We start from the raw sequence: 25541 nt of genomic DNA, 5'->3' as shown, positions 1-25541 counted from the left end.
ACTAGATCAGTCTATACTTGTATACATACATATGTATGTATAACTCAATGTTTCATTACTGACAGCACACTTTTTTAACATCGAAACTTTTCACTTCACATAGAGAAAACCGGTTCCAGAAAGGATATATGATGCGAGTTCCCTGATCCATAAATTTACTGATTATGTGATTTATTTCGAGAAAAGTTTAATTTAAAAGTGCTCTAGAAATGATAATTTGATAATCATCGGATAAATCCAGTAAAGTCCATAAGAAACATTGATGCTGATCTGAACAAACATTTTTAATTAATGTTGACCGCTGAAAATACTGCAGGAGCATAAAGGGTTCAAAAATTTTTTGCAGCACCGAGTAAGCCTGCGAACTCCCGACCCGGTGGAATTGTCTCCGATCTCCCGTCCTTTCTCCTTCACTGGCGCCGAGATTTTGATAAATACACTTTTCATTTAAAATAAACACACAAAATATATTCGTATTCGTACCATTCCAAAGGTACAGAGCATTAAAATACCAAACTTATTTCTAAGAAAAATTGTAATGAAGAAATACAACGATAACCAAATCTCTATCAACTTCCTAGCAACACTTTGGCATTGAGAGTAAGAGTGGACGTAACAAATTTGTTTTTGCTCGTTTCTCCATCACACTAAATTGCTCAAACTTTCACCACTCTAATAGCAAGCAGAGGAATTTCAGTAAAAGAATTGTTGCCCATTGCTCTCCCCACATAACAGCTATTTGACACAGTCTCTCAATGTACTCATTCTATCGCCGAGTAACACTCAAACATACTCACTCTTTAACTCACCACCAATTCAAGTGAGTGAGTGAGTAAGTGTGCGAGTAAAGCTCACTGGGTTACTCGGCGCAAGCACTAAGAGCATTCATTACACGTACCTGCAGCCAAATATAGCAGCCCTATAAATATATGGAGACATATAGCACACTTACACAAACATATTTACTAAATCATATGACTTAGAAGAGTCTCCACACTATACTCGTACTAATAGAGGTACACATAATAGGTGCAAGCCACCCCAACCCCCACACACACCGCCAGCAATTACACACACAAATATGATTGTTTGTATGGGAGTCTCACCCCAGTGTAATTACCACTTCGCGAAGTATGAGTAAGCGCACCCTTTCCCATTCCACAAAATGCTCGCATGTCGCTGCCGCTTAGCAGCAGCAGCAATACACAGCGTAGCAAGTGAAAAGTGAAACATTTCCCGTTAGTCTTGCACATACATACATACATACCGAGGTTTTCATGTAGATTGCGCCTCACATGCGATTTCCACCCCCGAAATGGAAAACAGAAAAATAACAACAGCAAAAGACATCAATAAAAGCAACAACATTGCATAGAAACAACGACATTTAGTAAGGGAAGTAAAAGCAAGCAGCAGAATAGCGACGCCACCTGAAGTTGTAGACCAAAAATGTATACCATTTACGACAAATTGCTCTCTATTGGTCTTATATGGGTTCAAATGAATGACTGCAGTCGGCTCGGGACTAATGTGCCAGTAAATCGGACAAAGAGCCTTAATTTTTTTTCTGTGTGGTTAGCATGACATCTGTCTAACATATTCAATAACTTTCCCGTTTATAAGACTTTTTTCCTTTTCCAATATACTAATTTTATATAAATTTCACTGTTCCGTTCTTTTTGGGAATCTAAATTAGTTTATACATATGTACATAGCTCGTGTTAAACAATTCCGAAGTGGGTTTGAAAATTGGGTAAATTTGAGAGATACATACAAACGTATTTGCAATGAAAAGGAAACTATGATCTTTACTAAATAAACAGATTTTTAAAAATTTTCAAAGCAAATACTTTATAAAATTATACAATTGGGGTACTCACAACCCGTCGTAAAGCATGGTAAAATCAATTTTTACACTTATTTAAAAAAATTGTTGTTGGATTTCATACAAAAATGAGTTTACACATTTACAATTCTCAATGCTAAGTTTTCGAATCGTTATTACTTATAACTTTATGAGACTTGTGAAAACCGTAAATATAAGGACTTATTCTCGATGACCTTATGATCGAAGAAGTTTGAAAGAAGTTATAGGTTATTCGACGCATAAATGGTGAGCAACTTGTGTAAATGTTATTTTTAGCTAATTGTAAACTTGGCTATAGTTTAGTGGGTCACGCTAAATTTCTGTAAGGTACCTAACGACTTTATATAACTTCAAATTCGCAAGCTCAGCACTTTTTAAGGGTTATCTCTAAGTATTCCCTGAAACATTTAGAAATTTCTAAACAATATGAAAGTAAAATAAAATCTGTATGTCTTTAGATTCTTTAGCACCCAACTAAGCTTGGCTTTATCGCATAAGTACGTACATATGTATTTATTTGGTCTCATGTTGGTATAAGACTTATTCATTTAATTACTTTCACTTTAGAAACGCCGAACCAAGGGCATAATAAATTAGTGAAAGCATAGCAAATCAAGCACACTCTATACTCTACCATTCACACTGTCTATCCCGCATCACACGATGTTTCTACCCCTGCGCCGATATCGCAGAAAAAGCATTAGAAACAGGAAAACAACAAACCATTGTCGTCTACTGGGTGGTAGTTGAAAGGACCCCATAGGAACAATCATACCACAATAAGTGAGTATAGTTTGGTAACGGGTTAAAAAACAACTTTCAAGAAAAAACGAGACTAAATAATCACAGGCTTTTTAAGAAACTTCAGATTTCTGGGACCCTCCATTTTTCGAATTATCCGCATATGACAAACATAAGCACTTCGGGATTCGAGTACAAAAACAAATTTTTATTATCGAAAATCGCTGTATTGTTTTTCAAAATATTCTCCATTAAGATTTATACTTTTGCATGCGTTTGAACAAATTGTCGACGCACTTTTGCCACTCTGATTGAGGTATCTCCAAAAAATGCCTTTTGAACGTATCAACCGCCTTTTCAGATGGCTTACTTTATTTTTTACGAACCTGGATTAAAAAGAAGTCATTCGGTGTCAAGTTAGAACTATATGGAGGATGACTCATCATACCAATGTTTTGAGTGCTCAAAACAGCAATTGTTTCAGCCGATGGTTGAGAGCTCGCATTGTCTTCGGTGGTTGGTTTTCCTGATTTCTTGGAGAACAACTGGCGAAAAAATGGTTGTATATCTCTCGGAATTTACTGTTCTCTGTTGTTCCAGTGGAGTGGTTGCGACATGTCCATTTTTTCCAAAAAACAGGCAATCATTTGCTTTGAAAGGCTTCATGATAGAGAACTTTTGTTGGACACGGCTCATCTTGAAACAACCATACAGTCGACTTCTATTTTTTTCGGGCTCATACGCGTAAATCCACGATTCTTCACAAGTCACGATGCCATAGACGTGTTTCGCAGCACCTTTATGGTATTTTGTTAACATTTCTCTCGACCAATCGCCACGAGCCCTTTTTTAACGATTGACAAATTGCGTAGAGTCCAACGTAAACAAGTTTTTTTACAGTCAACTGTTCATGCAACATTGAATATATGCTGGTTCCACTAATGCCCATAGTTTCTGAGATTGAGACATAGGTCACATGAATGCCTTGCAATACCAGTTCGGGCACAGTAATTTAATTTTTTGGTCGAGAAGAATATTTTAAGTTACTCTAACCAAACAAATGAGTATTTATAACTTTAAAATTTTCAAACATTAAGATAAAATGATAAGTTTCCAGGTTGCAACACTAATGTTGCCAAATCCTGAAATATAAAAGACAACCTACGTACAAAGCATAAATTCCGTTTAAAATGTTTGAAATTTATGTATGTATATGTATTTGACAAACCGTTAAGTGGTTACAAACAACCATTAGAAGTACAAAAGATACAATTAGGTAGAGCGGACTGAGCGTTCTAGGAACCATCCACAACAAAAACTATAATTATAGAATTGAGCCATTAAAAAAGCCGACACTCGGATTTTCTGATCATATTTTAAAAAAGTCATGCACTCTTTTCCTGCAGGCAAACCAAGCTCCAATACACACAGACTTACATACATTTAACGACATATACACACATACAAATGCATGGCTATCGATATTCCCACCCCCAAGGTGGCAACACTACTCGCCACTTTTTATTGCTATTCTACATATTGTTTGTGTTGACTTCACGATGCTTGCTATTGTATACCGCCAGCTAGCAGTTTACTGCTGACGATAGCTTTTACTTAGTTGTCTCGATTTGTGCTACATCCATGTTTGGTCGCTAGTCTCCGTTAGTCCTTCAGCTTTTACTTCTTTTGCGTCGTGTAATACAGCAATAAATGGCGCTCGTTGTATTAGTTTGGAACCGATTTCTTTGGGTAGCGACAAACATACATTGTGTATAGAGAGAAAGAGTCTCATAGTCAAAACCAGTGGCACTGGCAATTTAGTGTCAACTTCTCAGTTGCCAATTTCACAACAGCACCGCGCGGCGTTCACAGAAATTGAAAGTTAAAAATATAATTTCTTTCCGCACAAACTTAACTGCAGAGACACACACAAAAGTGGTTTTGTTGTTGCTGTTATTGTTGTTCTGTTTCTTTTTATTTTCTTCGCGACAACAAGAACAGCGCCACCCACCAACCCCCAGGCGCACGTAAGATTGCATAGACAAGTAAGTGTGTACTTGCATAATTGCATAGAGGGGGTGGAGAATAGAAGTGCTGCAGTAATACAGCAAACAGCTCACCCTTAAACGGCAGCGGAGACACCTCAGCAGGTTCAGCTGACTCACACTGTGCTCTTAGTAGACGGGCGTGCGTTGCGGCCACAGACGGACGCACAGTGGACGCGCATTAACTATTCTGAGTTGTCAGCAAGACACACACACACACAATCATACATTTACAAAAAATATACAAATTTATACACATACATACGCATATACATTGAATTTGTAGGTGTACATAATTACATAAGTAAATATGTCTTTCGTTACATATGTGCTTGTACATATATGACAGAGTTACATACATACATACACACTAGAGATGTGCATGTGAGTTTATGTCTGTATGGTGTCTTCAGTCGCGGCCCATTTTAGCCGCTTAAGCAGTAGTGTTAGTGTTGCCGTGATTAAATCATCGCCGCCAAACTGTGCGCTCGCGAAAAACGAAAGTTGAAGCACTTCAATATGCCACTAGCATAAGCAGCGGTAGGAACAGTAGAGGCGCGACAGCAGCAGCAAAGCATAGCAAAATAGCCAACTTGTCGCTGACATCCGCAACGCTGTCAGGCAATTGTACTTGGTGTGGTGTGTGAATTGGCAGCAGAATGTTGATGTTTAGTGAAGGCTGTGTGTAAATTGCCTGATTTTTTCTTTCTTTTCGAACACAGTGTGAAGTGAGCAATAAAAGAACATTTTCTAAGCTATAAAACGAATATTTCTTAGTGATAATAAACAAATAAAACAAAGCTTAATAATAATAATAAATTATAAAACTCAAATTATAACAAATGTGCAAAATTGTGTAATTACAGTACGGAAGAAATGCAAAAAGTGAAAAGTGAAAGCCAAAACGGATAAGCAATAATTTACGCAACCCACCCAAGCAAGCTTGCCAATCCGAATCATTTGCCATTTTTTTTTTTATTAATTTCCAAATAGTTATAGCTCTGTATAAATAAAGAAGTGATCACTATTAACATTTTTCGTCGCTGACACAAACTCGCTGTAAACGTGTCATGATGAATTTCTCCGCGTTCGGTGGTCCCTTCTCCGGCATACATCAGTTTGCGGCCAAATTTGGACACGACACACAAGGTCCACCTGGCGCCTTTGCCACGCCCACCGGTATCAATGGCAATGCAACGGCGGGAGTCGCCGATAATCATGTGCAACGCTATCAGACCAACGGCAATCATTTCAATCAAAATATACCAAATGGTGAGTAGTGTTACTAGTAAGCAATTATATACATACATATGTACATACATACATATACATATGTATATACATACATACATATACATATGTATATATGTACATACATATGTATGCATATGTATATATGTACATACGTCTACATACCTGAAATGCAAAATAACGTAACATCACTTTTAATAAGTTTACAGGCGAAGCAAAAGCGTTATAATAGAAACCACTCATATTGAAACAACAATTGAGTTTTGGTTATAAATTGGTTATATAATGGTTATATGTTGGTTATATATTGGTTATATCTGACAGTTGAAGCTGGAAATTTTATGTTACATATATATAATATGAAGTTGTGCATCGTTAGCAATAAAAACTCAATTTCGATTTTTTTGATGATACGTTGTTTTGCATTTTAGGTTACTATATGTACATTAAAATTATTAAAAAGCACACAACACACATGCAAAATAATGGTTGCGCAGTGAGCGCTTAAGCGAGCAAAACTAATGTGAGCTGGCTATTTTGATATTGATTATTTTCTTTTTATTTCCACTAACACCCATAAAAGGCAACATTCACCCCAACAAGCGCTACAAAGTACTTTTGGCCGCACGCTTATAAATTATGCTTTTGTTGTGCGCGTATACACGCTTTACGTGTTTTTGACTCATTACCTTGCCACCCCAAGCCACTTTGCTGCACGGAGTGGAAAAAAGCACACGCGCGCACACACCTACAGAAACAAAATACGCACAACGCGACGCCAATGTACTGATACATTTACATATATAATACATACACACATGTATATATGTCAGCATGTATGTATGTATATATGTTGGCGTGGTTAAAGTATTTAAAAAAAATATAAAAAACACCAACTAACTTGCAACGTAAGCGCAACCCCAGCTCAAACGTTGCAAAGTGGAGTTATAACACGGCAAAGGCACAGAAGTCAATCGGTTAGGTGCACAGCGTTGTAGGGTTCCATGGCAGCTCCAGTACCTCAACCCGCTCCATAAACTGCGCTTTGCAGGCAGCAGTGTGGCAGCACAATTTGGCGGCAGCTGTAAAGCCAGCTCCAGCTCCAGCTACACAGGCGGCACGGCCATTGCACTGCACTCATCAGCGCCACCAGCGCCGCACTTACTACCATCCCCCATGCTGTAGTGAACTGTGGTTGTGTACAGGGTTGCTTGACGGCAAAGCGCTTTGGCGGCGTTGCTTTTGAAATTGCATTGCATACAAATTGGCGCGGTTTGCCTCGCTTGTTCGAGCTCAGAGTTTCACACGGTGTTGTGTGTGAGTATTGCGTGTGCCCCCTTACGGCGGCTGTCACTGCTTTAAAAGCCCTCGCTTTTGCCTGACTACAATTTGCCACCCCTGCATGCAGGTTATTGCCATCTGTTTGCCCATGCCGCGGCATTGATTTTCCTTACAGTTTTATGTATTCGCGTATATACATATACATATTTACATATATCTTGTATTTGTAAAAATGTGCAGGAATAAAGTCAGTGTTTGTTAGCTGTTAAAGTTGCCTTTATTCTTTTCACTTGCGCTATATGCTATGTCTTTGAGCTTTCGAATTTTGACAGCCACTGAAAAGAGTTTAACAGAAAAATACTTTTCCAACTCTATTCAAACAACATTTCAGCTTTCATAATTGATCAAAGAATTGATCATGCCTGAAAACCGTCGCAAACTTCCAAAACTGTCAACCATACGCTTCTCCATCGTCAATCAGTCAATCACCTGCAACGACACCAAGTTCTAGTGCACCACCCCCCGTCACACCGTGTCAACAATCGACGCGGTTCGCTTTTCGCGCTTGCAACGAAGTCACTTTCTTATTCGCGTGCGCCCACACCGCGCTCGGCTACACCACCCCAAACGAAAGTGACTTCCTGAAGGATGCTGCTATTTCATAATTCAATTCATTGTCATAGCAACGCAAGCTGTTTGTACATACATATGTGCGTGTAGGCTAAATTTATGCACACGGACCAATATACCATACACTCGTACATATGCACAAATTCTTTCTTTCGTTTGCCTTTCCTTCTTTCGATTAGTTGTTTCGTGCTTTGCGATTCCTCTGCTCCCAGCACCACAGCCCAGCTCAGAGTTCATTGATCTCGCGCTGCATGCGGCATATTGTCAGGCAATTAATTGCACATATTGAGCAATAAATATTTTGTTCTTACTCAGGTAGAAGTGTGTTAGTGTTTCTTTTGGCTATAATTCCCAAGGGCTGTCAATTACATTATCATTTGCATAAGCAGAAGCCGTCGAAGTCTTATTTCACCTGATAAAATGCATATGTCTTCTAGAGAAATTATTGCAGAAATACCATGGCATATTTAAAGGAGTGATTAACAGTACGGTGCATTTTCATACCCTGAACAGCGTAGATTAAGCTTACCACGTAGTTTATAACACCTAGAGCAAAGGTCGGCGACCATATAAAGTATACACATATACTATGTACAAATATTCAGCGTGATGAGCTGGATCGATTTAGCCATGTCCGTCCGTCCAATTGTCTGTCAGTCGTCTGTTAACCCAGCGAGCAGGGGGTAGAATTTGCCCGCAGTAAGGTATGCCTGTCTTAAATGGCGATAAAAATCCATATGCACTATATTTGTAGTTTTTGGTTTGTCTCGAAATTTCAGCATAGGCTTTGTCAGAAATAGTGCTATAATACCAGCTCGAACTGATATTTAAGACTTTGAATGAGATTCCATCTAATGAAAAGACATTTGAAGTTCAAGCGACAAATGCCACCAGTCACTGAGTTTGATAGGTGCTCAACTAGTAGTAGCAAAAGCTACAAGGTCTAAACGGGGACTTAAATCTGGTACCACGGGAAGCAGTTAGCCCTTGGAGTTCGCACCAATCTGCTCATGGGGTTTGGCCTTTTGGTGAGACTCGTATTGGCTGTGTTAAACCTTAAGGCAGGTAGAATTGAAAAATTCAATTCAGTGTGGAGTCGCACTGTGGCCGGGTGCCGAACCCACAGCACGCCAAAGGTTTTAGATCGGCCTTGAACCCAAACAAGGTGGGAAAGGTGTCCCTTCCACCCGACCAATTGGAACCAAAAAATGTGTGCAAAAACATTTATGTATTATTTGGGGCGCAGACCAACGCATTGTATTGATCTATGTGCTTTAAAAAAACACCGTGAGGTTAGGCCGACTTTGGCAGGTTGTCCGTTGTCTATAGTATATATGCAAGTCCCTCAGTTTTTGAGATATCGCTCTGACGTAGTCCATCTGTGGAAAACTTTTATTTCATTATCTTCACAAAAATTAATGAACAAAATCAAGTTCTTGTATGGAAACTCTTTTATTTGGGAAGGGTATTCTGGCTTCGGTAAAACTGAAGTTAACGTCAATTCTTGTTTTGATTGTGAAAGTATATATGTATATGGTAGGAGTACCTATTGTAAATAAATGGTATTTATAATCACTGTATTTTTTTAAACTCACTCAAATTTTAATAAATATCTTATTTACTGGCGTAGGCACCGCTTACGCGGTTATAGCCGAGGAATATATGTACATCAAATTAATTTCATTCAAATTTTTGTGTTAAAAATATTTCACGCTCACACACAAGAACTTCTACTTCCAACCATATTTTGTTTTTAAACTCAGCTTTCACTAAAGGTGACACTCGGCCATATGATAAAATCTCTACCAGAACATGGAAAACAGTAAAGAATTGAGTAAAAGATTATAAATGGTAGCAACAGCGCCGACAAATTCATTTTGAAGTACTAAACTAATGGAGTTTTTATTGATTTTTCGTTACTGCCGGCGATGACGATGACGACGACGATGATGGCGATGTCGGCAATGACTACGACATTGGGGTTGGAGACAGTTTTCGAGATGAGGGTTAGGCATACATTAATTGCAGGCGACGGTGTTTGTGGTGGTTGGTTGTTGTTTTTGTTGCGCTTGTGTACACACAATTATCATTACAACTATGCACTATGCTGATAATACAATTTTGTATAACAAATATAACAAAAACAAAAATTCGTACGCCAGTATGAGAAATTAAGACGAGCTCAGTTGTGTTAAGTGCTCGCTTCTACTTTTATGCAGCTTAAAGAAGTTGGAGAGTCAGCTGTGCAAAAGCAAGAAGGAGGCAAGCGAAGTGCACGACCGCTGCTACTAACCTAAGGGGGTGGTGGGGTAGTGAGTAAAAGCACAACGCTTGCATGCGAGGCGATCGACCTCTCCCAAAACGCTGGCAAACCGTTGCAATGCACACATAAACAACAAAAACAAAAAGCAGCAGTTGAGCGAAGAAAAAGTTCCTACAAAAGCAACTATATAGGGTGGTAGGAAGACAAAAGAGAAAAAGCGAAAACACACCACCGCTTTTGACGTTTTAGCAGCGTCGCTGCTAGTCTGCGCTGTATACATATGTGTTTGTGTATGTGTATGCTTACACAGCCAACCCACAATGCAGCCATTGGCTGCAGCGGTGGAGCCCCATTTCCGTTGGAGCTCTCACTACGCCAACGAGGTACAAGTGAAGGGCTGGGAAAATGATTATCACTTAGATCATGATGATGGTGCTTCTGTTTGTAGGCTTGTATATTTTCCTTGCATATGAGTAGATATACATATGTATACATACATTTTTAAATAGTATATGCTTTGGTAAGTTTGAGTCATCATACATACAAACATGTGTATACACACATATGCTTCCTCCCCAAACAAGTTTTTGTTTTTGCGAAAACCATTAAAGTTGATAGTCTAGTAGATAGGCTGAAATGTCTGAGTAGAAGCAAATAAATGGATGAATTCGAGACGAAGGCCATAAAAGTGAATACTCTTTAACTTGATTTTTTTCAACATCAAATAAGTTTTGAATCATTTGTATTCAATACATTAGTGTATTTTAGGATTTCACAAAAAAAAATTTAAATACATATTTATAAAGTATTATTTGATAAATATTAACATTATATGAAAACTTTATGTTTGCTACATTATATGTTACCTTATAATTTAATATGACATATACATACATATATGTATCTGTGTGAAAATAAATATTTTTTTTTAGTAATTTTCACCTAAGAACATTGGCAATGGCACCAAAAACGAATGGTGCAATTATATTATCATGCTAAATTAATTTTATTTTAACATACATTCGGGCGCTGCACCATTCGATTGTGTTCAGCTTTAACTTTTCACGTCTTGCGATTTTATGTGGCGCGTGCCAACCGGCCGGCTTTACATATCAACCCCAACTACATATATAGAGGGTTGTGTTATACATACATCAAATTGTTCACATATACGCACACACGTGCTCCCTCCTTGTATTCGTTTCAGCGTAGTGTGTAATTGTATGAGTACTTGTTTGCATACTACAATCAAACATTCACGATGTATGTATGTATGAATATATATTGTGTACACATGTATGTGTTTGTAGTATAAAATTGTCCGCGCACATCAGCTACCCCTACAGGAAAGCACCATTCCCATGAAATCACTCAAACTCCAAACTACTCGTTCACTCTTACTCTCTTTACCTCAACCACCCGCTATTTTTTGCACCTTCACTAATCACACTCGCTATTTGCACTCTCACTCTTTTTCACCTTACTCATATACTCTTTTCCACATTTTCCCTACATGACTCTTACTCTAAGTATTAATAATCCCTCTCTTATCTGCATTGCCACTATCTTTGTGCTGCTACCCTTACTAATTTCTACTTGCACTCAAACTGGAAATTTACCGAGAAGAGTTTAATTTATTCGTCATGAAATCGTGGGGGGTGGCTAATACAACTAGCTCCTCACACGCAATCACCCCTATGCATGTGTATAATACTCAAACTCTCTTAACACGTTACTCACACACGAAAATACTCTTACTTTCCGCATATACTCATTTCTGCTGAATGCAAAACTTTTATTCAGCACATTTCACCGAGTTATTTCCTCCACTATATATTCGTAATTTGATATATAGGCTAAGCGCACGTACCTTCACTCACTTTCTATGCGCGCTCTTTCTCTTTCTCTACACATCACTCACTTTCTCACTCATTCTGATAATGTGACCAGCGCTTACACTTGTTGGAGAGTGAGCGTTTGCGCGCTTTTTGTGCTCATCATGATGCACAGTTATCGAGTCAGCAAAGGGAGAGTGGCGATTTGTTACTCGTACGAGTATGTTTGGTGAAAGTGAAGTGAAAAGTGAAAAGCTACTAGTTTGCATGTCATCCAAATGGGAGTTGGTTTTGTTGCTTTTGCTTTTGCTGCTCCACTATGCCAAAGCCGATGACTCCGTTCCGTAAGTAGAGTAGCGTTTCAGAGTTCGTACGCAGAATCGTATACCCGTATCTGTATTCGTATTCGTACTAGTACCCGTACCCGTATTTGGAAAATTCACATTCCTGTTGTTGTCTGGCAAAGACGGGACAGTATGTCTTCAATGTTTGTTTGTTTGACACTACTTTTATTGGTTCATATGCGGCAATGTGTAAACAAGTGAAAACTTTTGTTTTCGCGCAGACATTTAATTTCGCACTTTACATATTTTAAATAAAGTTGGCCAAAATTGATATGTAGATATTCTTGAGAAGTGTGTTTATATTTATGTGTTTGTTTCTGTATCCGTTGATAGTCTTTTGGTTTGATCCTAACTCGATTTACATATATTCTCTGTCCAACACTTACACATTTTGACACACAATTTATTTAATGTCTTCGCTGTTTTTGTGCGCGTGTCCTTTCAGTGATTTGTAATTGCATTTGTGGCACACATTTTTTAGTTATCTTCACCTTTGATTTATTATGTTTTCTTACCAGCATTGTTTCGTAATTATCATCGATAGAACATATAATATTGCATGCATTGACCACAAATGTATGTCCATTCTCAAAAAATTTACCTCTTCTGTATAATGACTTAAACTTATATTCATAAGATGAAGTTTGTTCAAAAAAGTTTATATAAAGGAGTTTAAACTAGTTTAGAGCCCTCTAAAATCCGTCCGCTTTGAAAAATTCAGTTTCGAAAAAACACTCGTTTAAAGTTTTGCGTGCTGAAGGTGGCTGATCCGAACGCTTCGGCACTATAGCGGAATGGGATTAAAATCGAAGGAAAACTTTTGTTTTTCCATTCTACCAATTACATAATGTTTTAAAACCCTAAAGTGTTCTTCAGTTGACTCAGAGTAGATATTTGTTATTATCATAATAATAAACAACACTTTAAAATTCAGTATCTGATAGGTATTGGTACTAAAAGTTCTGAAAGGTCTCATAATTTCACTAACACAAAGTAAACATCTTCTTCTTCTTCTTAATTGGCGTAGACAGCGCTTACGTGATTATAGCCGAATTAACAACAGCGCGCCAGTCATTATCTACTTAACTTTAATATATTGGCATAACACTTCGTTCTCATGACAATAGGATCTAGTTAACCGAAGCTGACTCGAACTTTTAACCAGTCAAGGACTGAATCAACAGCATTTCCCTCCAACCCGTTGACAATATAGATCGACAAATATAGAGTTATGTATATATAAATGATCAGGATGAAAAGACAAGATGAAATTCGGGTCGCTCCGTCCGTCCGTCCGTCGGTCCGTCGGTCCCTCCGTGCAAGCTGTAACCTGAGTAAAAATTGAGATATTTTAATAAAACTTGGTATGCGCGTTCCTTGGCAAAAACATTACGATTCGTAGATGGGTGTAATCAGACCATAGCCACGCCCACAAAACGCTATTCACCGAAAACCCATAAAGTGCCATAACGAAGCACTAAATTACGGTTTAGAAATGTAATTTAGCACAGGTGATAGCGTAGCAAGAAAAATTGGACGATGGGCGTGGCACCGTCCACTTTTATGTGAAAACCGACCGATTTGAACTAAATTTGGTATGTGACATTCTTATGTTACAGTGAAGATGGGCGAAATCGGCAAGTCACAGCCACGTCTACTTCCCATTTAAAACAATTTTAAATTCCATCTGATTTTTTCGAGTGTACAAATCAAGAAGCAATTAGTATAACGGGATACAACTTTTCACAAATAATACCTTTAGTGTATGCTACCTTATGACAAAAAATTGTTCAAATCCAACAAAAACTGTTGAAGCCGCTAAGTACCGAATATTTGGACCGCAGTACCTATAGTGGAATTTTTACCGAAAATATTGATCAATGTGTCAGATTTATAATTGAAATTCAGAGAGAATCCTTTTCTGATAGTAGTATGTCTGTGTGCTACAAATGGGTTAAATGGATTCAATACTTCCTGTAGCCCCACAAAACTAATAAAAAGATTTTCGAACTTCCGTGTGACTTTATACCGCATATATTGGCCAATATGTGAGTTATCTTAATAAAATTGAGAAAGCGGGTTTTTCTTATAACGATGCATATCCATAGAATGAATAAAATCGGATGAAAACTAGCACTAGACCACATATAACTAACTTGCCTTATTAGGGTGGAGAAATTAGTAAAATTAGTATGATCATTATAGAAATTATGAGCATGATTGCTGTCCAACTACATAGATTTTTCCACCATCCATTGATCTTAAATTTCACTGTGATGAATTCTAAAAAATTATTGTTTTTTTCTTGCGACTAACTAGGCATATCACAGACTTGAAAATAAAATTTTAATAAAAACAATCAATTTTCGATACCTTGGCTGCCACTCGTTTACGTTATATAATAGAGAACAGATAAAGTTATTCATAAATAATATTCACATAACCACATACACCTATAAATCAATTGAAAACGCTGAATTAAATATTCGTGTTTTTCCAGTCTTCTATATTTACGAAATTTGTATTTGTTGTTTTATCTATGTAATTAGGAATGAATTGTATAACGTTGCGACACTACCGACAGGTTTATTGAATTATTGTAATACAAGGATATTTTGTGCTATTTAAGGATAAAAAGCAACCCTGCACCAAAATTACAGCTGCTAATGAAATATTAAAAACTTCCGTGAAACATATGAGCCGACGCGACATCTCAAGATACATAAATTATACATATATACCAGTGTGTGTATAAATCTATGTACGTTATGTGTGTGCAGCCTAGGAGTATAAAAGTTTGTGTATATCAGCATGTGTGCGGCGACACGTTTTCTGTACATAAGCATACTTCCCTATATATTTCTGAAAATTCAAACGCCAAGCAATATCTGCAATTGGCAACAGCAGCTTGAGCAATACCGGAAAATATCAAAATTGGCCAAAAATATAATGAAAAGCAAGGTCTACGCATAGCTGCTAAATGAATGGCATCACCATACAGACGTATAACCGCCCGAAAGCCGAGCGCGTTGGCACTGTGAACATCGTCGGTTGTACCACAATGCGTATACGTAACATTCGTTGAAACGGTACACACAGCAGTGCCTAGATATCGGCTCCTCGCCGACGTCTGCGCCAAACAGCCGGCTTTTTCGTTTCCTTTTTCCTCTAATATACTATATACTAACGGTAATTCTGCAACATTCATGCAAAAATATTAACACACACACACATACATATGTACATTGATGGAATTATACACACATTTCAGTTTTTCAGCCGCTTTCAGCTACAAACGCTAAAAAAGCACTGGGACGCTCTGGCAGACACTGAACAAACATATACATATGTACATACATAGTATATATTATGTGTCTATGGACGAGCGACATTTGCTACCCAACTGCCGTCGAACTGCCAGTTCGGGTCAGCGCTGTTGATAGGTGCCACGCTTTCACTTACACACACACACACACAAACACACTGACTCTTATCTGTAAGCAGACACGCGTCAACTGCCCGAATGGCCTTGGCAGTCACAGCGAGTCACATAAATATTGTGAATACATACAAGCATTCGTATAGATTATACACATGTATGTATGTGTGTACGTTAAAAAACATGCCGCCAAGCAGCCGATACAGAAAATCATGTATATGCAGATATAAAGCAGCCGAAATCGGCTGTACAACACATATGTTCGACTTGTACTATGCGATATGTGTATGCGCCGTCAACATGCCCGATCGGTTCCTGCCAAACCTTGGTTCCGGTATAAGGCGGCAGCTGATAGCTTGCCTTGAAGTGCAACAACAAAGTTGTAGGCGGCTGTCTGTGCTCTACGAATTGTCGCCGGCAATGAGGGAGCGCGGCTGAAATGGGGATTTCGGTTAAATATTTCGTGACTGCGATACGACGCGTCGTACTCGACTTCGCTCTCGTCATCGTTGTTGTTATCGACTGAATTTAGGCTGCCGAAAAACGAGGCGCACGCACTCACGTATCTCTTAACACAATAAATATGTACGTAAAATGGTATCAGCACACGTGGCTGCCACTATATGTATTTGCACCTACGTGTGAGCAGATATACATACGTACAGAGGAAAATGTATTCAGTTTTTGAGTTTGGGGGCCCGTACCGCAACAGCTGAACTTTCACTGCAAAGGCGTTCGTCATAGCGCCCCATTTAAGCGTCTCAGACTGTTGGCAACCCGTAGCATCAGGGATGCACGTTTCTATCCCATGTTATATTGGTATATGTCTCGACCTCTACTTCAACGACTGTGTCTGCTTCGTCTCCCATGTCGTACAGTCGTTCGTCAAGCGGCAGCAGATAAACGGTGAAGTAGGAAGTTTGAGGCTTTGTAGGAACTGTAGGCATAGGGGCGTAATCGCGTTGTGCAGCCACAGCAGTTGTGTGTAATATTATATTTGGCGAGCCTTAGACAATCAGCCTGGCAGCCAGCCAAACAACGAACCAACCAGCCGCTCACACAGCCAGTCAGTCATTCGCCGAACGGTGGTGCTGGTGCTTAAAATCACACGCATAGACTCAACTGTGAATGCTTCGCATAATAAAACTCACTTTGTGATCAAATATAGTATAAAGATATAGTTAAATTTACTAGTTAAATTAAAATTTAATTTCTTTGCTGGTAATAAAGTAATCAATTCGATATAAGCGCACGGCAAAATTCATCAATAAAATATTATATATAAAATGTGTGAGAAAATACAAGTATTACTTTGTTGTATGTGTAGTGCTGTAGCACTTTTTACTTTTACACCGCGCCCTTTGAAGTTTTCTATTTTACTATTATAATATTGTCCCATTTCTCATTTGTGTTTGCAAATTCCTTTATCGTTATCTTTAACTAATGCGATTTTTTCCTGTTATTTATTTCTACTTGCAGTCTCGGCCGCCAATAACACAATGCAATACGGACAAAATATATCCATACCATATTCACAGCCGCAAACTGATTTGAATTTTCTCAACTCCACGGACCATAAAGGGAAGATACATCCGAAAATCGAACGCGACCGCGAAGAAGGTAATCCATTTACTCAATACACACATAGTGCAAGCAACTCTATATCTAGGATAAATAATTAAATTCAAAGGAAATGAAACAAATGATGCGAATATTTGACAGTTATAGAAACTATAGAAATTAATTGCTACTGGGTTGCAAACAATTTAAAAAATCTGGCAATTTTTTTTTCAAAAAAAGTTTAAAAAATTTTTTTCCTGACTGTAGTAAAATAATTGTAGTGCTTAAGAGATCATATAGAGTTAGAAGACCGAAAAAAGCGAAATATCCAGTTTTTTTTTAAACATTGGTAGTCGAAAAAGTTTTTTCGTATGTTTTAAATATATGTCGTTGCAGTCGTATATCTCCAGCGCTGCCAATCATATTGTGTCTTACCATATAGTGTTGGAAAATTGAGATTTAACCAAAAAAAAATTAAATTCGGGGAAGTTAAAAAAAAGTTACAGCTGTTCAAAAATTAGTGAAAATAATGAAGAAATTCGCTATATTTTGAAATTTTTGTATAAAAAAAGAAGAATGCCATACAAGCCACCAATGAAATTTGTGAAATTTACGGAGACGATGCTGTGTCAGTTCGTGTAGCACAACAATGATTCGCTCGCTGCCGTTCTGGAAATTTGGAAATTTTGATTTACACTGATGAAAGTTTTACACTGATGGAATAATGTCTCCAGCGGAAAAATAGCAAAAAGTGGTCGACCAAAATGGTACATAATTTGTTTATTTATTTATTGTCATAAATATAAAAAAATAAGTTGAAGTTTGATTTGAAATACGAAAGGACTTTTTCGACTACCCAATAATTATAGTGCATAAACGTTCAAATAAATTTTTACTTTTAACCAGCAATACTATCCCTAAATATAAAACCTATGTCAAGTCTTCATCGCTGCATTTCAATCAGGAAAATATTCTGTTTCACAATTAAAACATGCATAATAAAATAACAATATCGTGAATTCTGCACCGAAACCATATTATCTATATGTATATATATATGTGCAAATATATGCAAAGTGTTGGTATATGTATAGTACATATACATACATATGAAAAGATAGAAATAATACCTATATACCGCGTATATTTTTTATATTTTTTGGTATTTCATTTTTTTAGAAAGTTTGTAGTTGAGATTCTAAACACTAATGCCGAATAAACGTTAAAAGTGATGGAAATTTATTTCAAAAACTCGCCTTCTGCCACAAATTTATTGTTTGAATCTTGAAAGCATTCATGTTCTCTCTTGCATACCCTTCAAAACGTAAGATGACAATAAAGTTACCGTTGATTCAGACGTGAAACGATCACTTTACGGAATTGAAATTATTGTGACCGTTTATCAAGAAATCTGTCCGTGAATTGGTCTCTGATTTGGCATCGTTAGACCACTTTTTTAAACTCATCTCCCATAATTCTCGCACTCGATTGCTAGCAGCAGATTAAAACATTTCATACACGTTCGACATGAATTTCTTAAAATTTTTTCCTCTTCATTATATAACTTTATTTTCTACTTTAACAGCACCACAAACATATAGTATATGGAAAGTTTTATCCGACTTAGACTAGGGTAGATAATTTTTGAAAACCAAAAGGGCGATATTTATTAATTTTCTGAGGAATATAATGTATGTATATAATTTTATATTACCAGAAAGTAAAGACTTCCGTAAACATAAAGCCAACGTAAAGAAATTTTGACTTACAAATTTTTCATTGAAAATAAGGGTTTTTTCAATTTTAAGCCGATATAAGGTTTCATTCTCAATATAAAAAAAATACAGTAAATTTGATACATATGTAGGTACTCGATAGCTTACATCACATATAAAGATAAAAAATCTAAATCTTGGTTATTTAAACTTTTCACATAAGTATTGGGGTTTTTTGAAAAAATCTATATACAAGAGTTATAGATATTTTCTTCACCTCCAGCATTGTCATATAATATTTTTCTACAGGATTCGCAGTTCTTCCGGAAATCGAGATAAACCGTTTTCAAACCTTAAAACCTCTTCCTTTTCCCGACCTGAAATCGTTCATAAGCTATTTTTATACTCTCGCAACAAAGTTGCCAAAGAGAGTATTATAGTTTTGTTCACATAACGGTTGTTTGTAAGTCCTAAAACTAAAAGAGTCAGATATAGGGTTATATATACCAAAGTGATCAGGGTGACGAGTAGAGTCGAAATCCGGATGTCTGTCTGTCCGTCCGTCCGTCTGTCCGTCCGTCCGTGCAAGCTGTAACTTGAGTAAAAATTGAGATATCATGATGAAACTTGGTACACGTATTCCTTGGCTCCATAAGAAGGTTAAGTTCGAAGATGGGCAAAATCGGCTCACTGCCACGCCCACAAAATGGCGGAAACCGAAAACCTATAAAGTGTCATAACTAAGCCATAAATAAAGATATTAAAGTGAAATTTTGCACAGAGGATCGCATTAGGGAGGGGCATATTTGGAAGCAATTGTTTCGGAAAAGTGGGCGTGGCCCCGCCCCCTACTAAGTTTTTTGTACATATCTCGGAAACTACTATAGCTATGTCTACCAAACTCTACAGAGTCGTTTTCTTCAGGCATTTCCATATACAGTACAAAAATGGAAGAAATCGGATAATAACCACGCCCACCTCCCATACAAAGGTTATGTTGAAAATCACTAAAAGTGCGTTAACCGACTAACAAAAAACGTCAGAAACACTAAATTTTACGGAAGAAATGGCAGAAGGAAGCTACACCCAGGTTTTTTTTTTAAATTGAAAATGGGCGTGGCCTCGCCCACTTATGGACCAAAAAATATTAGTTTTGAAGAGTTATCTCAGGATTTCAATGAAATTCGGTATATAATATTTTCTTAACACCCTGATGACATGTACGAAATATGGGTGAAATCGGTTCACAACCACGCCCTCTTTCAATATAACGCTATTTTGAATTCCATCTGATGCCTTTTCTGTATAATACGAGTATATATGTACTTTAGGAACCAATGATGATAGCGGCATAAAACTTTACAAAAATACGGTATTTGAAAAATATGTAAATGATGTATAATGAAATCTCGATTATCACTTTATCATGCGAGAGTATAAAATGTTCGGTGACACCCGAACTTAAAACCTTTCCTTACTTGTTTCTTTAATGTTTGTTATTTGCCTTTCGTTCCCGTTGGGTTTCATGCTACGATGAATTTCTTTCTTTTTTCAACATTTTCACAGGCGTCTTGTACTTTTATAGTCTAACAAGTTTTCAGAGCAGAGTTTATAACTTTATCAGAATTTTACTAATAATTTTTTTATTTCCGTAAACATACTGAAAATGAAATCAAAAGACTTTCACAACAACAAACAGCTTTTAAAAGGTTGTTTAAAAATTTCTAAGAATTATTATTACGAATTGCCTATAACAAACCATTTCCGTTTCCACCCACACATCTCGTTGATCTACTGTATGCAATAAGAGAAAAACTTCAAGGCCGCACGTTATCGTTATTCATTTATTTTTAAATATTACTTTAAGCCCGCCTGCCAGTTACCGAAAATGCCTAATGGCATATTAGTCACAAGGCTGCCCAACAACAGTGCAGAACTTGCCCAACAGTTGCTATGGCTCGGATTTCGTTCAGCAGCGCCTACATGAGTGTATAAATGGGTGTATTTGTACTTACATATATGTACATATATATAAGTAGTAGCTGAATCGCCGGAGACATTACTGCCCCCGACACCACAGCCGCAGCCAAGTCCGTTATTCATTAAACAAAAAGCATTCGTTTTTCGGCCGCCTGCAAAAGAGTTCAAATCCAATGCCGTATTGTGGGTCGGTAGGAATTTTGGTTCTCGATTCCTGTCGCCTTTTGCCTAGGTGGCTATTAAATAGAGACGAAATTCATTAAAGCGGGTTTTTGCCCATTTATATGCTAACGGAGTTGTTGCTGTGCCAGTAAATTGCTTTTACATATGATTTCACACCATCTTTTATACAAAAGCATAAAGATGGAATGTTTGTTTGCGGACACATTTTACATATACATATATCTATTTTTGTATGTATATATAAGCGTTTGTCTGCTTGCGTATTTAACATTTCTGACACACTTTATTTGTGTCCATTTACATTTCCATTAAAAACCAGCAATTTTTTATGTCTGACCTCTTGATCTACAATCGTATGTAACGGTATGCACCAGACACAACGGAATGAGTAAAATATATTTCTTGTACTCGCATTCTGTTGCTGCCTTACTTTAATCCTTATTATGGTATTTAATACCATACATATATGCTGAATTTCCATTTCCATTTGCTCGAACCGCTGCGTTTTACTGTAATATAATATGACATATTTTTACTGTTAAACAATGTACCAACCATATCTGTCCAAAGAGAAAATTTCTATTAAATATACATCCCAAATTATTAAATTATTTCTGTATATCCTGACTTGCTTACGTTGGTTTTAGGGTTGATAAGTTTTCGACCATAAAAAGTGCTATTTATATATAGATTTTTCTTGCTTACATGCGTCCTACATATTGAAACCATGGCTGCATCGAATACCCTGGAAAAAAATCCTCGCTGTGCCAAACCAATTTAGCAGCGTCAGCAGTCTGGGTAGCCATTTGTACGCATACACGTGTAGCGACTTATGCTTGTAGGCGAATAAAAGCCCCACATCCTTTCTTTGTTGGGGTAGGTTGGCCAAAAAATTGTATGGCCCTTTAAATTATTTTGTCCTTTTTTGTCCTTTTTTGTTTCGCTTTTGCATTGACTTATTCCAAAGTTGGATAATAACCATTTGTTTGGTGTGGAATTACGTGGGAATGCAAAATCGATATGATTCTATAAGTGTCATAGAAGTTATTCACATTTGCTGCATCCTGTTTATCCCTTCGTATATGTTGTAAATTATTTCGTAAGGCTTATTGAATGAAGCCCGTATTAGATGCACCTTTGTTGTTGTTAATCAATTTAAAATCTACTCTATTTTTTTAACTGCGGCTTAATGATTGTTCCTTATAGTAAAATAGTCGAGATTAATATACGTGTGGCATTATGAATTAACAGATCTCTAAATTTAGGTATAGCCGATGAATAATTATAACCGGCTTGCATAAAGGTTCCTTGTGTTTTTAAGCCAAATCTGATGACCTCTGAAATTAGTCATAGATTGATATGTCGAAGTTAAAACAACCAAGTATATAAAAGATATATTGCAAAATTTATTAAAGGATAACTTAGCGTCACCATTTATTAATATTATTTATCTAGCAAATACTATATGGTGGGCTTAGTTACAGTAACATAATGCTTTATTGTTTTCCATATAACTTTCAGACTAAAACAACTTGAGAAGTTTTTGAAGAAAAAAAAAAAATACAGCTTATGAAAGGTTTAAACTGGCAAAATGCCATATAGACTAGACGTAAGGTAGTCCGTCTCAGGTTCAACTTCTTCTTCTACGTTAGATACCAAAAAGGTTACGCGATTATAGCCAAGTTAACAAAACAGCGGCAGTCGTTTAAACTTTCAAAATGCCAATTGGTTAAATTCCAAGCGTAGACAGCTTACGCTTATAGCCAAGTTAACAACACCGCGCCAGTCTTTCCGCAACGTGGCGAGTTCCAAGCGAGGTCCTTCTCCACCTGGTCTTTCCAACGGAGTGGAGGTCTTCCTCTGCTTCCCCCGGCGAGTACTGCGTCGATTACATTCAGAGCGGGAGAGTTTTTTTCCATTGGGACGACATAACCTAGCCAGCGTAGCCGCTATCTCTTAATTCGCTGTCGATGTCGTCGTATAACTCGTACAGCTTATTATCGAATTACCATCGAATGCGATATTGGCCGTTGTCAATGTGCAATGCACCGCCTTCCACAGAACTTTTTTCTCGAAAACTCGTAACTTCGACTCATCAGATGTTGTCATCGTCCATGCCTCTGCACCATATAGTAGGACGGGAATAATGAGTGACTTATAGAGTTTGGTCTTTGATCGTCGAGAGAGGGCATTACTTCTCAATTGCCTACCCAGTCCGAAGTAACACCTGTTGGCAAGAGTTATTCTGCATTGGATTTCGAAGCTGACATCGTTGTTGGTGTTAATACTGGTTCCAAGATGGACGAAATTATCAACGACTTCGAAGTTATGACTGTCAAAAGTGACGTGGGAGCCAAGCGACAGTGGATATTTCGTCTTGCCCTCATTCACTACAAGACCCCTAGATTTAACGGCGCGGATGTTGAGGCCAATGATATCAATATCATCGGCGTACGCCAGCATCTGTACACTCTTATAGAAGATTCTACCTGCTCGATTAAACTCTGCAACTCGAATAATTTTTTCCAGCAGTAGATTGAAGAAGTCGCACGATAGAGAGTCGCCTTCTCTGAAACATCGTTTGGTATAGAACGACTCGGATAGGTCCTTCTCAATACTGACTGAGCTTTTGGTAGACAGCCGTATTAGTTCTGCGAGGATACCAAATTCAGATATAGTGGCATAAAGTCAGGTCCCATTTATGCTGTGAAAAGCAGCTTTTAAATCTACGAAGAAAAACACTTGTTATAAGCCTCGCGGTATGGCCTTCAGTGTGTTCGATGAATTTTGAATTTTTCGGTTTCGGCTCATTTTTGATGCACCATTTTCTAGATTGTTTGACAGTCACACCTTCATATTTATAAAACGTTATTCGTTGCGCTAGCTACATTGTCAAGCGTCTCTTTTGCAAACTCTACTCAAAGTCATTTTTGTAAACGATTTAGTAGGTCTTTTGATTCGAGTCCAGCTATATATCTGATGTAATTTTTTAAGGGATTGATAATTTTCGTGTCTTCAAGATTTAAACTTTGCTCATCGAATGGCGGAGAAAACTGATTATTATTCAAAGTTATTGTTTTAAATATGCTTTATGTAATTTCGTTATTTAATAATAAAGAATCGTCTCATTAACAAACATTTAATTATATATTTCATCTCCTTGCGCCAATTTTCCAGTTTTAAATCAACAAATTTTGCAAAATGTCAATCAGTCGTGGCAAACATTGGCCAATACTGCCAACACCGTTGATTACTCGTCTCATTTGCTATCCGCAACACTGCCAATCTCAATACAACACTTCCTCAAATATTCCGAAACAATAAAGAAGGAATCCTCAGGTATTGTCGGCTCTCAAATCAACTCAGGGAATTTAAATTTGAGCAATTTGGATACATCACCATCGGGTTTTAAGGGTGATGTTCTCAAGAATGGCACGAATTTGAGTCTGGCACTCGGCGGTGTCGCACTCGCTCCACCGTCCAATCAGCAAGCAAATGGCGCTACACATCACAATGGCGGCATTGTTGGCATGGATCATACTGGCCATATGACCAATATGACAGATAATACAAATAATGGTGCATCTCTACATCAGGCTGTTAATGGCAATGTACCAAATCCAAATGTCAATGGACAAGCAAACAATGGTCAACCCACCACTAATGGTACGGTTACGAATGGTAACACGGTTACGAGCACTGCACCGGCTGGCACCACGACTACCTCAACCGGTGGTACTACAACGACCACTGGCAAGAAAACCCGAAAGAAGAAGCCACCAAAGGAGAAGAAGCCACGCCCGAAACCGGGTGAGATACGTGAGATTAAAGCTTTGGATGGTTCTACGCTCTATTGCTGCCCCGAATGTCAGATGGCCTATCCCGATCGTAGTTTAATCGAACAACATGTTATCTCACATGCCGTAGAGCGGCGGTTCGTTTGCGACATCTGCAATGCAGCATTGAAGCGTAAAGATCATTTGACCCGTCACAAGCTATCGCACATACCGGATAGACCACATGTTTGCAATGTAAGTGTATTTGGGAAAGATCTTTATTAAAATTGTGTTTAATTTTGTGAATTTTTTACACGCAATAGATTTGCATGAAGTCATTCAAGCGAAAGGAGCAATTAACACTGCACATTGTCATACATTCCGGGGAAAAGAAACATGTTTGCGTCGAGTGTGGCAAAGGTAAGGAAAAATGCATATTCGAAAAAAATAAAAACTATATATTTAAATTAGAAACTATAATGTTAAGTATGTGCTAGAGTTTTTGTAATTCGACAACTCAAAAAGTTCACGTAGTAAGATGATAATATATTAGAAACTCTCAAACAATAAAAAGTCAGTCAAAACGCACATTTATTTGAATGGTCTGGCGATTTCCCTAAGCAGATATAAT

General features: G+C 37.5%; 1 protein-coding gene and 1 long non-coding RNA gene across 3 annotated transcripts in view; both read left to right on the top strand.

The window, feature by feature from the left end:
• The window catches only part of LOC126767651 (uncharacterized), a 232017-nt gene that overhangs the window by 197120 nt on the left and 9356 nt on the right, over window positions 1-25541 (top strand). The gene's annotated exons all lie outside the window — the stretch shown is intronic.
• LOC126767649 (zinc finger protein 84) overlaps window positions 5126-25541 on the top strand; it is a 29772-nt gene continuing 9356 nt past the window's right edge. The window contains exons 1-4 of one of the 2 annotated variants that reach the window (XM_050485130.1): window positions 5126-5925; window positions 17176-17316; window positions 24312-25165; window positions 25234-25330. In XM_050485130.1, coding sequence (XP_050341087.1) covers window positions 5724-5925; window positions 17176-17316; window positions 24312-25165; window positions 25234-25330 — 1294 coding nt within the window. In that variant the 5' untranslated portion in view covers window positions 5126-5723. Of the gene's footprint in view, window positions 5926-16790; window positions 16987-17175; window positions 17317-24311; window positions 25166-25233; window positions 25331-25541 lie in introns of those variants that run through there. The other variant, XM_050485131.1, reaches the window with a different exon arrangement.

The sequence above is a fragment of the Bactrocera neohumeralis genome, chromosome 2 (assembly GCF_024586455.1).
Source record: "Bactrocera neohumeralis isolate Rockhampton chromosome 2, APGP_CSIRO_Bneo_wtdbg2-racon-allhic-juicebox.fasta_v2, whole genome shotgun sequence".
Classification (NCBI taxonomy): Eukaryota; Metazoa; Arthropoda; class Insecta; order Diptera; family Tephritidae; genus Bactrocera; species Bactrocera neohumeralis.
The sequence above is the reverse complement of the archived record's forward strand: the minus strand, read 5'-3'. Positions and strand labels throughout refer to the sequence as shown.